The 13,467-nt window shown below is 45.8% G+C and overlaps 1 protein-coding gene across 3 annotated transcripts in view; it reads left to right on the top strand.

Annotated features, from left to right (window-relative positions):
• Nucleotides 1-13,467, top strand: part of telo2 (TEL2, telomere maintenance 2, homolog (S. cerevisiae)) — a 48,626-nt gene that overhangs the window by 6,787 nt on the left and 28,372 nt on the right. For all 3 annotated transcript variants that reach the window (XR_010019360.1, XR_010019359.1, XM_063059473.1), the window contains exons 4-9: nt 1,158-1,226; nt 2,294-2,441; nt 3,451-3,553; nt 5,276-5,344; nt 6,500-6,641; nt 7,041-7,177. Coding sequence is in view for 1 of the 3 variants with exons in the window: in XM_063059473.1 (XP_062915543.1) it covers nt 1,158-1,226; nt 2,294-2,441; nt 3,451-3,553; nt 5,276-5,344; nt 6,500-6,641; nt 7,041-7,177 (668 nt within the window). In the remaining 2 variants the exon portion in view is untranslated. The remainder of the gene's footprint in view (nt 1-1,157; nt 1,227-2,293; nt 2,442-3,450; nt 3,554-5,275; nt 5,345-6,499; nt 6,642-7,040; nt 7,178-13,467) is intronic.

Genomic DNA, 13,467 nt, shown 5'->3' with positions numbered 1-13,467 from the left:
AACTCAGGTCCTCAAGTCCTGGCAACATCCTTGTAAGTTTTCTCCCCACTCTTTCAATCTTATTTACAAATCAAATCTTATTTATTGACCAAAACTATACACAGTATTCCAAATTAGACCTCACCAACATCTTATACGACTTCAACATAACATCCTAACTCCTGTACTCAGTATTTTAATCTATGAAGGCCAATATGCCAAAAGCTTTCTTTATGACCCTATCTATCTGTGATGCTACTTTCAAAGAAATAATGGATCTGTATTGCCAGTTCCCTCTGTTCTACCTTACTCCTCAGTGCCCAGTCACTCACTGTGTAAGTCCTACCCTGGTTGTCCTCACACTTGTCTGCATTAAATTCCATTTGATATTCTTAAGTCCATTTCTTCAAGTGGTCCAGATCTCACTGCGGACTTTGATAGTCTTCCTCATTGTCCACTATGCCCCAATCTTGGTGTCATCCACAGATTTGCTGATCCAGTTGACCACAATAAAAAGCTTGTTTGCAAGAGCATCACAGGCACGTCGGTACAGACAACACACAGAATATAATTTATAGCAGGCCGTGATGTGAGGTAAAAAAGAGAGTGCAAAAGCAGTATTTGTGGAATTCATTGCCACAGACGGCTGTGGACATTCTTAATCAGGGCACCAAAAGTTATAGGGAGAAGGCAGGAGAATGGGGTTGAGAGGGATAATAAATCAGCCATGATGGAGTGGCAGAGCAGATTCAACACTACATGGGCCACCACAGAGGCCTCGTGGTCAGTGCAACACTATTACAGCTTGGGACTTTGGAGTTCAATCCCGCCGTCCTCTTTGAAGAGTTTATTCGTCATCCTCGTGGAATGCGTGGGTTTCCTCATAGTGCTCTGGTTTCTTCCCACCGTCCAAAGATGTAACAGTTAATAGATTAATCAGTAAATTGTCCTGCAATTAGGCTAGGGTTAAATCAGGAGTTGCCGGCAGTAGAGCTCGAAGGGTTGGAATGCATCATGTGTTGTACTGTCCTATATTCTATGTTAACCTGACTGGAGTGTACAAGTTGGGAGCTCAAGTCTCTCACTGACACTGGGAGTATAGGCTTGGGACAGGGGTTCATTCTGTCCTATGTTGGGCAGTTAGCTGCCGGCCCCTGACTCGCTACCTTCTCTTTCAGGCGGTTCGGACAGTTCCCTCTCCTTCGTCTCTCAGCTATTGGGGAAGGTCTGCGTTCAGGGACACACTGGTGAGTCTGAGTCACCCCGCCAGGTGACTTCCATCAGAATCATATTTATTATCGCTGACGTGCTGTCAACGTGTTGTCTTGTGGCAGCAGGATACTGTAATACATAAATATGTACTATAAATTACAATAAGAATACATAAAAAGTAGAATAGTGAGGTAGGGTTAATGGGTTCATGGATCTGATGGTGGAGGAGAAGAAGCCGTTCCTGAAAGGTTGTGTGGCTTCAGGCACCTACCACCTCCCTGATGGTAGGAATGAGAAGAGGGCATGTCCTGAATGGTGAGGATCCTTAATGATGGATGCTGCCTTTTTGAGGCATTAAGAGGTCCCTATCATCCAGGGTGCAAGAGGTTCAGCTAGTACCAGGGGTCTGGTCTTGTTGAGGGTCTCACTGTACCTGGATAGGCTTAACCACTCCCTGCAGGAGGGCAAGGGTTGGGGACGGTGAGGTTGGACTGTTTGAAGGGCCCAGGAAGTGCCTCGAAGAAGCGGGACCCTGAAGTGAAGAATTGGCGGAGCTCTGTTTGAGGCTGTTAATCCTGGTGTTTTTGCAATCCAGAAGTTCCGAACTCAAGAATCAGACATAAAACTTGTTGCTTACATCCCTTTGGTGTTACAAAAACAACAAATGAAAGAAGAAGGGAAAACAAAAATATCATATTTTACAAAACCTGGCTCTGACTAATAAGATAACAATTAATCTATAAAACAACCAGATTCAAGTGATGTAGGACCAGCTGCAGAATTCCTCCTGTGCAGGGCGAGTCAGGGAAAGGCCAGTTACACAGTGACCTGGGACACTGTGAGGGAATTCCTCCAGTGTGGGAGGATCCCGGGAAAGGCCAGTTACACAGTGACCTGGGACACCTCTGAAGGAATTTAGCAATTGCTTTCTCTCCCAGTATAAATGTAAGGCCTTGTTCTCCCCACACACAAAACAGTGACTTCCCAGTTCACTGCTGGAGCCCCACGTAATGTCCCTGGATGGTGGGGTGGGGGTTGAGCAGACACCACTTGGCCCATCGAGCCCACTTATCCTGCTTCTGATTGGCTCCTGTTTCCTCAGATGATGTTCTGGGAGTGTTGGTGCCCGAGCTTGCTCTCCTCACCCAGTCGGATTGCATCTGGCGGCGGATCTGCTGGCGGTTGGTGGAGTGTGTACCAGAGCGTTGGATGGAGAGCGTGCTTTCTGGCGTGGTCCAGAGAGCGGAAGGGTGAGTCCAGGGAGGGAGGCTGCGGGGCCAAGGCAGAGATATGAGCATTGGTGGTTTGGCAGCAGAAGTTGGGGTACAAGGGGCAGCAATTACCCAGGAGTCATAGTTAAGTTTATCACAGCACAAATATGCCCACAGTAACATAGCAGTTAGTTCGACACAATAACAGCTCAGGGGAGTTCTAGAGTTTGGAGTTCAATTCCAGTGCTGCCTATAAACAGTTTGTATATTCTCCCTCTGAAACGGGTGAGATTCCTCTTGGTTAGTAGATTAATTGGTCATTGCAAATTCTTCTGTGATTAGGCAAGGGTTAAATAGGTGGGTGGAGGCGCAGTTCATTGGGCTGGATGGCTCTGTTCCATGCTGTATCTCTAAAAATTACACATAACGTCACCATTTACAACCTCATTTTCTTATGGGCATTCACAGTAAATACAAAGGGAAAAAAAAACAATAATAATAGTAAACAAATAAACAATAAATATCGACAACGTGAGATGAAGAGTCCTTCAAAATAAGTTCATAGGTTGTGAGAAAAGTTCAGTGATGGGGAATGAAGTGAGGTTTGGTTCAAGAGCCTCATAGTTGAGGGATAATTCTTCCTGAACCTGGCGCAAACAACAGATTGTCTGGGCCACCTTGCTCAGCACCATGACGAGGAGTGGCCGCTGAAAGTGGTGAGCTGTCGACAGAGCATGAAGCTGCACTGGGGGAGGCGTTGTGTAAAGGAGCAACATGCTGTTTAATCGGCCACGGTATGCAGAGAGCGCAGCACACCGTAGGAGATGCTGTGTTAGTGTGCTTTTATGACCTGATGACCAAAATGCCGACTGCTTATTCCCCTCCATAGTTGCTAACTGACCTGTTGAGAGTTCCTCCAGTATTTTGTGTGTGTTACTTTGGATTTCGTATCTGCAGAATCACTTGTATTTATGATATGTAGCTGTCGGTGGGGAGGGTCGCCAGGAAAGGGCCATCACTTCCTTATTGTCTCCCCTTTTCTCCCCAGTCCCGAAGTATTATCTCGGTTGCTAGGCAGTATCGTTTTGAAGAACAAGAAGGCTGAGTTTCTCCTCACGCATAAACTCCTTCTCTTACAATATCACCATAAGGTGGGTGTGGAGCAGGCTGGGTACTGGGTGTACAGAGGCTGGAGCTGGGGGTGAGGTTTTTTGTGTGCTAATATTAATTTTTGTGACTGTGTAATTGTAACTACATGTGTTATATGGGATGTATGTACTGTGTTTTGCACCTTCGTCCCGAAGGAGTGCTGTTTCATATAGCTGTATACACGTGTCCGTTTGAATAACAATTAAACTGGAACTTGATCATGCCCGGGGATGCATGTATTGCCCTTTACGACCTGCCCTTGAGGAGGGGCTCCCACAGTGAGAGTGGAAGTGAAGGTGATGAAAAGGGGGATATATTTCCAAGCCAGGATGATGGGTGGGACAGCACCAATGACCAGGTTTCGATTCCCGCCACTGAATGTGAGGAGTTTGTATGTTCTCCCTGGGACTGCATGGGTTTCCTCCAGGTGCTCTGGTTTCCTCCCACAGTCCAAAGGTTAGGCTTAGTAGGTTGTAGGCATTCTGTATTGGCACCAGAAGCATGGCGACACTTGCGGGCTGCCCCAGTAAATCCTCAGACTGTGTTTGTTGTTGACACAGACAATGCATTTCACTGTGTTTTGATGTGCATATGACAAACAAAGATTATCATTTATCTTCAAAGGTAAAGATCAGCTTTATTTGTCACATCAAAACGTACAATGACCAACAGAATCCAAGAATGCGCTGGGCAGCCCACAAGTACTGCCATTCTTCCAGCGCCAACTGCTTAATCTCTCCTAAGTAAAGACCCACATTGCCAGGAACCTGTCTGGTGAATGTTGGTGCACTTCCTCAGCAGGAAGCCTGTCCAGAAACTGGACGTGCTAATCCAGGAGTGTGTGACTCAAGATCAATTTAATTGGGTGTGATAGTACCCAGCAGTGGCACTTGTACTTTGGCAGGTCCTACCATCCCCTGCACCATTCTGTATTTATTTTTATTTTATTTAGAGATACAGCGCAGAACATGTCCTTCCAAGCTGCACTGCCCAGCAACCCACTTATTTAACCCAAGCCTAATCACAGGACAATTTACAATGACCAGTTAACCTACTAGCCAGTATGTCTTTGGACTGTGAGGAGACCAGAACACCTGGAGGAAACCCACGAGTTCATGGAGACAAATGTACAAACTCCTGACAAAGTGTGCCAGAATTGAACTCCAAACTCCGGAGCCCTGAGGTGTAATAGCGTCACATTAACCGCTATGTTGAAGTGTACTCATTGTTGTAGAAGTAGCAACACAGCAAGATCTTACAGCAGTTTGGTAATGAGTAGAATTATTTACATAACAGGTTGGTCTCTCTCCAGTCTCTTCTGGTTGACTCTTAAGATGGGGAAGCCATTTCGTTTGGCCTCCGGTGCCACATTACATGGCCACAATTCAATAACCTGTACATCTTTGAAGTGTGAGAGGAAATTGGAGCACCCAGAGAAAACGCACTCAGTCATGGAGAAAACATACAAGCTCCTTATAGACAGTAGCAGAGTTTAACTCTTGAACAATGATGCTGTGACATGTATTAGCAGCGTGCTAACCACTACACTACTGTGGCAGCCAACAAAGTGTTTCACTATATGTTTCAATGTACAATTGACAAATATATCTGAATCCAAGAAGTGTACAGATAGTGAGGAGTAACTCAATATTGAGGTATTGTTTTAGGATTTCAGGCATTGGGGAGCGTGTTCAGGTGGGGACTGATGTTGTCTCTCTACACAGACGTCTGTCCTACAAACCCTGCTGGGATACTTGGCCAGGGAGGTGACTCGGGACACCCTGTTGATAGAGGTAAGTGGGACGATGGTGTTGGGGAAGGGATCTTGCTACCAGCTGGGGGTTGGCTCTAAGGCTGCAGTTGTGGCATCTGATCACTGGAGCAGGGAACGGCCCCTGAATTTAACCACAGTGAGATACTGGACCAGGACTGTGGTCTCAGCAGCTGCGGGGACTGGAGTTGTGAGTGGGGAATGGGTCTGATCAGGGCTACAATGTGGTGTCAACCTTTTAACCTGCTCCAAGATCAGTATAACCCTTCCCTCTCACATAGCCCTCCATTTTTCTATCATCCACATGCCTATCCCTAATGTGTCTGCCTCTACCACTACCCCGGAAGGGCTTTCATAGAACTCACTACTCTCTGTGTAAGAAACCTACCTCTGACATCTCCCCCCACCCCCGCCATACTTTCCTCCAATCACCTTAAAGTGATTCAAGATCGTGTAATTTCATTTCCAGAACACAAGTGCAAATGGGAGTGAAATAATTGTTCTGGATCCATTGCAGCACAAAAAACACACCATAAGATAAAGAACACAACAATCAAAAAAAGTGCAATAAAGATAAATATATAAGATAGCTTATAGACATAGGTGCCCTCTCATGTTATACACACAAAAGTTGCTGGTGAACGCAGCAAGCCAGGCAGCATCTCTAGGAAGAGGTACAGTCCTGACGAAGGGTCTGGGCCTGAAACGTCGATTGTACCTCTTCCTAGAGATGCTGCCTGGCCTGCTGTGTTCACCAGCAACTTTGATGTGTTTTGCTTGAATTTCCAGCATCTGCAGAGTTCCTCGTGTTTGCCCTCTCATGTTATCCATTTCTGCCCTGGGAAGAAGTCTCTGGCTGTCCACTTTATCTATTCCTCGTATCATCTTGTACACTTGTATCATGTCACCTCTCATCCTCCTCCTCTCCAAAGAGAAAAACTTCAGCTTGCCCAGACTATCCTCATAAAACATGTTTTCTAATCCAGGCAGCATCCTAGTAAATCCCCTCTGTACCCTCTCGAAAGCTTCCACATCCTTCCTATAAGAGGAAACCAGAACTGAACATAATATTCCAAATGTGGTCTAGCCAGAACTTTATAGAGCTACAACATTACCTGATGACTCTGGAACTCAGTCCCCCGACTAATGAAGGGTGGTGCTTGTGTCTTGAGTGCAGGTGCTGAAGAGGCTGCTGGAGGTCTGGGGCAGCCGGAGTGCGGTCAGGCACAGCCCAATCGAGCAGCAAGTGTACATCGGCAGGGCCATCGCCATTGCTCTTGGAGAGCTCAGTCAGGCACAGACCCAGCATCACCGAGCAGGTCAGGGGGAAGGAGGGCCTCACTGAGTCAATGGGGCATTACTGGTTGTTGGGGTTGGGAGGTTGTGCAGTATAGGGTAAAATGGTGGGGAGAGGGTATGTGTTAATGATAGAATGTGCAGTAGGGAGGGGGAGTAGAGTGTGTGTGGTGGAGTTGGGAGATGTGCAGTATGCAGTGGGGTTTGGGTAAGGGATTAGGCAGTGGGGAGTAGGGAGAGATTGGTGGGGGTCTGGTGTGTCTTAGGGAGAGGAGAGGGGATGGGGAAAAGATTTGAAGTGGGGTGGGGATGGAGTGGGGGGAGGAAGTTGGGTTGGGATCTGAGGGGTGTGTGGTGGGGCTGGGAGTGGGGAGAGGGTGCGCCGTGGGCCAGCCCCAGTCTGTGTGTCCCTTCCTCTGCAGAGCTTCTCTCTCTGATGACGGGAGGTGTGGACTGTCACCTGGACAGCAGTCTGGTGCGAGTGCGCCGGCTGGGGATGGTGATCGCAGAGTGCATCAGCACGAAGGTGGACACCAGAGAACACCGCCTGACCTTCCAGGTGAGTCAGTGGGGACCTGAGTTCCAAAGAGGAAGAAAGATCCTAAGGGGAGTAAGGGGAGGCCGTGGCTGATAAGGGAAGTAATGGACAGTATAAAAATAAAAGAGAAGAAGTACAACATAGCAAAGACGAGTGGGAAGCCAGAGGATTGGGAAACTTTTAAAGAGCAACAGAAGGTAACTAAAAGGGCAATACGCAGAGAAAAAATGAGGTACGAAGGTAAACTAGCCAAGAATTTATATTAGGTGGGAAATGGTGTTGGATAGACTGTTGGGTCTGAAGGCTGATAAGTCCCTGGGACCTGATGGTCTGCATCTCAGGGTACTTAAGGAGGTGGCTTTAGAAATCATGGACGCATTGGTAATCATCTTCCAATGTTCTGTAGATTCAGGCTCAGTTCCTGTGGATTGGAGGGTGGCCAATATTGTCCCTCTCTTCAAGAAGGGAGGAAGAGAGAAAACAGGGAATTATAGACCAGTTAGCCTGATATTGGTGGTGGGAAAGATGCTGGAGTCAATTATAAAAGATTAAATTACGACACATCTGGATAGCAGTAACAAGATCGGTCCAAGTCAGCGTGGATTTACAAAGGGGAAATCGTGCTTGACTAATCTTCTGGAATTTTTTGAGGATGTAACTATGAAAATGGACAAGGGAGAGCCAGTGTATGTAGTGTAGCTGGATTTTCAGAAAGCCTTTGATGAAGTTCCACATAGGAGATTAGTGGGCAAAATTAGGGCACATGGTATTGGGGGCAGAGTACTGACATGGATTGAAAATTGGCTGGCTGACAGAAAACAAAGAGTAGCGATTAATGGGTCCCTTTCGGAATGGCTGGTGGTAACCAGTGGGGTACCGCAGGGTTCAGTGCTGGGACCGTAGCTGTTTACAATATATATTAATGATTTAGATGAGGGAATTAAAAGTAACATTAGCAAATTTGCCGATGACACAAAGCTGGGTGGCAGTGTGAAATGTGAGGAGGATGTTATGAGAATGCAGGGTGACATGGACAGGCTGGGTAAGTGGGCAGATGCGTGGCAGATGCAGTTTAATGTGGATAAGTGTGAGGTTATCCACTTTGGTGGTAAGAACAGGAAGGCAGATTATTATCTAAATGGAGTCAAGTTAGGAAAAGGGGAAGTACAACGAGATCTAGATGTTCTTGTACATCAGTCACTGAAAGCAAGCATGCAAGTACAGCAGGCTATGAAGAAAGCTAATGGCATGCTGGCCTTCATAACAAGGGGAATTGAGTATAAGAGCAAAGAGGTCCTTCTGCAGCTGTACAGGGCCCTGGTGAGACCACACCTGGAGTACTGTGTGCAGTTTTGGTCTCCAAATTTGAGGAAGGACATTCTTGCTATTGAGGGAGTGCAGCGTAGGTTCACAAGGTTAATTCCCGGGATGGCAGGACTGTCATATGTCGAAAGATTGGAGCGACTGGGCTTGTATGCTTTGGAATTTAGAAGGCTGAGAGAGGATCTTGTTGAAACATATAAGATTATTAAGGGCTTGGACACGCTGGAGGCAGGAAGCATGTTCCCGCTGATGGGTGAGTCCAGAACCAGAGGCCACAGTTTAAGAATAAGGGGTAGGCCATTTAGAACGGAGTTGAGGAAAAACTTTTTCACCCAGAGAGTAGTGGATATATGGAATGCTCTGCCCCATAAGGCTGTGGAGGCCAAGTCTCTGGATGCTTTCAAGAAAGAGATGGATAGAGCTCTTAAAGATAGTGGAATCAAAGGTTATGGGGATAAGGCAGGAACTGGATACTGATAGTGGATGATCAGCCATGATCACAGTGAGTGGCGGTGCTGGCTGGAAGGGCCGAATGGCCTACTCCTGCACCTATTGTCTATTGTAAAGGAGCGGGGCTGGAATGCTGGGATCTCACTGTGTAAGGAGGGTTTGGAACTTGGATGGTTCAACGGACAGCAAAGTTCTCACCAGAGTCACTATCAACCTCTGCAGCACAGCTGGGCCGGGACCCAGGGAGGGGAGTGGTTAACCTGGACTGGGTCATAGTGAGATGAGGGACGGGGCATGGTGACGCTTTAGGACAGACAAGGTAAGAATGGGAAGCTTGGCAGGGCAGCCTCAGAGGGTCTCTTAGCACTAGAGTCAAACAGCAAGAGAACAGGTTCTTCGACCCTAGTCTATGCTGACTGTGTTGTCCAGTGAGCTCGTCTCATCTGCCCGGGTTTGGCCCATAGTCCTCTAAACCTCTCACATCCATGTACTTAACTAGATGGATTTTAAACGTTGCTAATGTGCCTGCCTCAACCACTATTTCTGGCAGCTCATTCCAAATATGCAGCTCCATTTGTATGAAGAAGCTGCCCCTGATGTCCCTTTTAGAATCAGAATCAGGTTTATTAACACTGGCATGTGTCATGAAATTTGTTAACTTAGTATAGTGCAATACTTGATTATATAGAAAGAAAAATAAGTAAATCAATTACAGTAAGTATGTATATTAAGTAGTTAGATTAAATATCACACAAAACAGAAGTAATGCAGGAAAAAAGTTTGTGGGTCCATTTAGGAATCAGATGGCAAAGGGGAAGAAGCTGTTCCTGAATTGCTGTGTGTCTTCTTCCTGATGGTAACAATGAGAAGAGGGCATGTCCTGGGTGATGGAGGTCCTTAGGCATTTGTCAAGGTTCCACATGGTAGGCTTATTCAGAAAGTCAGAAGGCATGGGATCCAGGGAAGTTTGGCCAGGTCGATTCAGAATTGGCTCGCCTGCAGAAAGCACAGGCTCATGGTGGAGGGAGTACATTCAGATTGGAGGATTGTGACTAGTGGTGTCCCACAAGGATCGGTTCTGGGACCTCTACTTTTCGTGATTTTTATTAACAATCTGGATGTGGGGGTAAAAGGGTGGGTTGGCAAGTTTGCAGACGACACAAAGGTTGGTGGTGTTGTAGATAGTGTAGAGGATTGTCAAAGATTGCAGAGAGACATTGATAGGATGCAGAAGTGGGCTGAGAAGTGGCAGATGGAGTTCAACCCGGAGAAGTGTGAGGTGGTACACTTTGGAAGAACAAACTCCAAGGCAGAGTACAAAGTAAATGGTAGGATACTTGGAAGTGTGGAGGAGCAGAGGGATCTGGGGGTACATGGCTACAGATCCCTGAAAGTTGCCTAACAGGTGGATAGGGTAGTTAAGAAAGCTTATGGGGTGTTAGCTTTCGTAAGTCGAAGGATAGAGTTCAAGAGTCGTGGGGTAATGATGCAGCTCTATAAAACTCTAGTTAGGCCACACTTGGAGTACTGTGTCCAGTTCTGTTCACCTCACTATAGGAAGGATGTGGAAGCATTGGAAAGGAGATTTACCAGGATGCTGCCTGGTTTAGAGAGTATGGATTATGATCAGAGATTTAGGGAGCTTGGGTTTTACTCTTTGAAGAGAAGGAGGATGAGAGGAGACATGATAGAGGTGTACAAGATAATAAGAGGAATAGATAGAGTGGATAGCCAGCGCCTCTTCCCCAGGGCACCACTGCTCAATACAAGAGGACATGGCTTTAAGGTAAGGGGTGGGAAGTTCAAGGGGGATATTAGAGGAAGGTTTTTTACTCAGAGAGTGGTTGGTGCGTGGAATGCACTGCCTGAGTCAGTGGTGGAGGCAGACACACGAGTGAAATTTAAGAGACTACTAGACAGGTATATGGAGGAATTTAAGGTGGGGGCTTATATGGGAGGCAGGGTTTGAGGGTCGGCACAACATTGTGGGCCGAAGGGCCTGCACTGTACTATAATTTTCTATGTTCTTAGTAATGGATGCCACCTTTTTGAGGCACCACTCCTTGAAGTTGTCTTGGATACTACAAAGGCTAGTACCTAAGATGGAGCTGACTAAATTTATAACTTTCTGTAGTTTCTTTTAGTCTTGTGCAGTAGCACTCCCCCCACCCCACACCTAATGCCAGACAGTGATGCAGCCTGTCAAAATGCTCTCAATGATACATCTATAGAAGTTTTCGAGTGTTTTGGGTGACAAACCAAATCTCTTCAAACTCCTAATGAAACATATGTGTTGCCTTGCCTTCTTTATAACTGCATCAATATGTTGGGACCAGATTAGGTCCTCAGAGATCTTGACACCCAGGAACTTGAAATTGCTCTGATCCCTCTGAGGATCATTTTACTGAAATTGAGAAGGTTGTTGCTGTGACATCACTCAACTAGCTCGTATATCTCGCTTCTGTACTCCCTCTCGTTTCCATCTGAGGTTCCACCAAGAATGTTTGTATCATCAGCAAATTTATAGATGGCATTTGAGCTATACCTATCCACACAGTTATGGGTGTAGAGGGAGTAGAGCAGTGGGCTAAGCACACAGCCCTGAGGTGCGTCAGTGTTGATTGTCAGCGAGGTAGATATATTAGAAACATAGAAAACCTACAGCACAATACAGGCTGTGCCGAACATGTACTTACTTTAGAAATTACCTAGGGTTACCCATAGCTCTCTATTTTTCTAAGCTCCATGTACCTATCCAGGAGACTCTTAAAAAACCCTATCGAATCTGCATCCACCACCACCCATTCCACGCACTCGCCATTTTCTGCATAAAACTTACCCCTGACATCCCCTCTGTACCTACTTCCAAGCACCTTAAAACTGCCCTCTCGTGTTAGCCATTTCAGCCCTGGGAAAAAGCCTCTGACTATCCACACAATCAATGCCTTTCATATTGTTTACATAGTTTAGGGAGTTTAGGTTTACATTGTTTACATTTACACAGATTGTGGTCTTCCGATTAGGAAGTCGAGGATCCCATTGCAGAGAGACAGAGAGCCAGGTTCTGTAGCTTATCGATCAGGACTGTAGGAATGATGGTGTTAAAGACTGAGTTATAGTCAATGAACAGCATCCTGACATAGGTGTTGGTAACGTCCGGGTAAATCTCTCACCTCTGATCATAAACCTGTGCCCTCTTCTTTTTAAGCACACTTCCCTGGGAAAAAGGCTAGAACAGTGGTGGGGAGGGGGGGTAGTGTTGTTGCGGATAATAAATAAAATAACTGGACCCTGAACACATACACACTTACAACTCAATCATACTTAATTTTACTTGTGTACAAGGAGAACAACATGGCTCCTGTCACCACAGTATTCTGAATTAGAGGTGCAAGGGGATTTGGGAGTTCTTGTGCAGGATTCACTAAAGGTTAACTTGCAGGTTGAGTCAGGAAGGAAGGCAAATGCAATGTTAGCATTCATTTTGAGAGGACTAGAATGTAACAGCTAGGATGTGACCCTGAGGCGTTATAAGGTATTGGTCAGACAGCACTTGGACTATTGTGAACAGTTTGGACCCCTTATCTATGAAGAAATATGCTGTCATTTGAAATGGGTCCGGAGGAGGACATGCACATAATCTCTGGGAATGAAAGGGTTAACGTATGAGAAGTGTTTGATGACTCTGGGCTTGTACCAACTGGAGTTTAGAAAAATGAGGGGAGATCGCATTGAAACCAATCAAATATTGAAAGGCTGTAGACAGAGTGGATTTTGGGAGGATGTTTCCTATAGCGGATGAATCTCAGACCAGAGGGCATAACCTCGGACAAGGGAGACATCCGTTTGGAACAAGGATGAGGAGAATTTCCTTAGTCAAGAGGGTGGTGAATCTGTGGAATTTATTGCCACGGGTGGCTGTAGAGGCTAAGTCATGGAGTACAGTAACACTAACATATAGTAAAAGCAGGAATGATATGATAAATACACAGCCTATATAAAGTAGAAATAATGTATGTACAGTGTAGTTTCACTTATCATAATTGGGATGATTGAGCCAAAACCGAATTGTAGAAAAAAATTGGCACGTACACGCTTGTGCGCCTACACACATGAGCACACACCTGCCTGCACAAGGCTTTATGGTCATGGTAGTCTTTCTCGGGGTAAACGCAAGATTAAAGCGGGCATCTTTTTTCGTAAAAGTGAAATGTCAGAAAGCGGGGGACACCTGTATATTTAAAGCAGAGGTTGATTGGGTCTTGATTAGTCAAGGCGTCAAAGGTTGTGGGGGGAAGGCAGGAGAATCGGTTTGAGATAATAAATTAGCAATGATGAAATAGCGGCGCAGACTTGATGAGCGGAGTGGCCTAATTCTGCTCCTATGTTTTAATATCTTATGAATTCTGAACCGAGATTATGTATATTGACTATTTGGTAAACTATGTATGTTTTGATTCTTGCAAAAACAATCGTCATTCATAATATAGATGTTAAAATTCAATAGAATCTACAAGCTGACAACTGACGATGCTTTA

Source organism: Mobula hypostoma, chromosome 9, assembly GCF_963921235.1.
Source record: "Mobula hypostoma chromosome 9, sMobHyp1.1, whole genome shotgun sequence".
Lineage (NCBI taxonomy): Eukaryota > Metazoa > Chordata > Chondrichthyes > Myliobatiformes > Myliobatidae > Mobula > Mobula hypostoma.
This window is presented reverse-complemented; position numbering and strand designations above follow the sequence as displayed.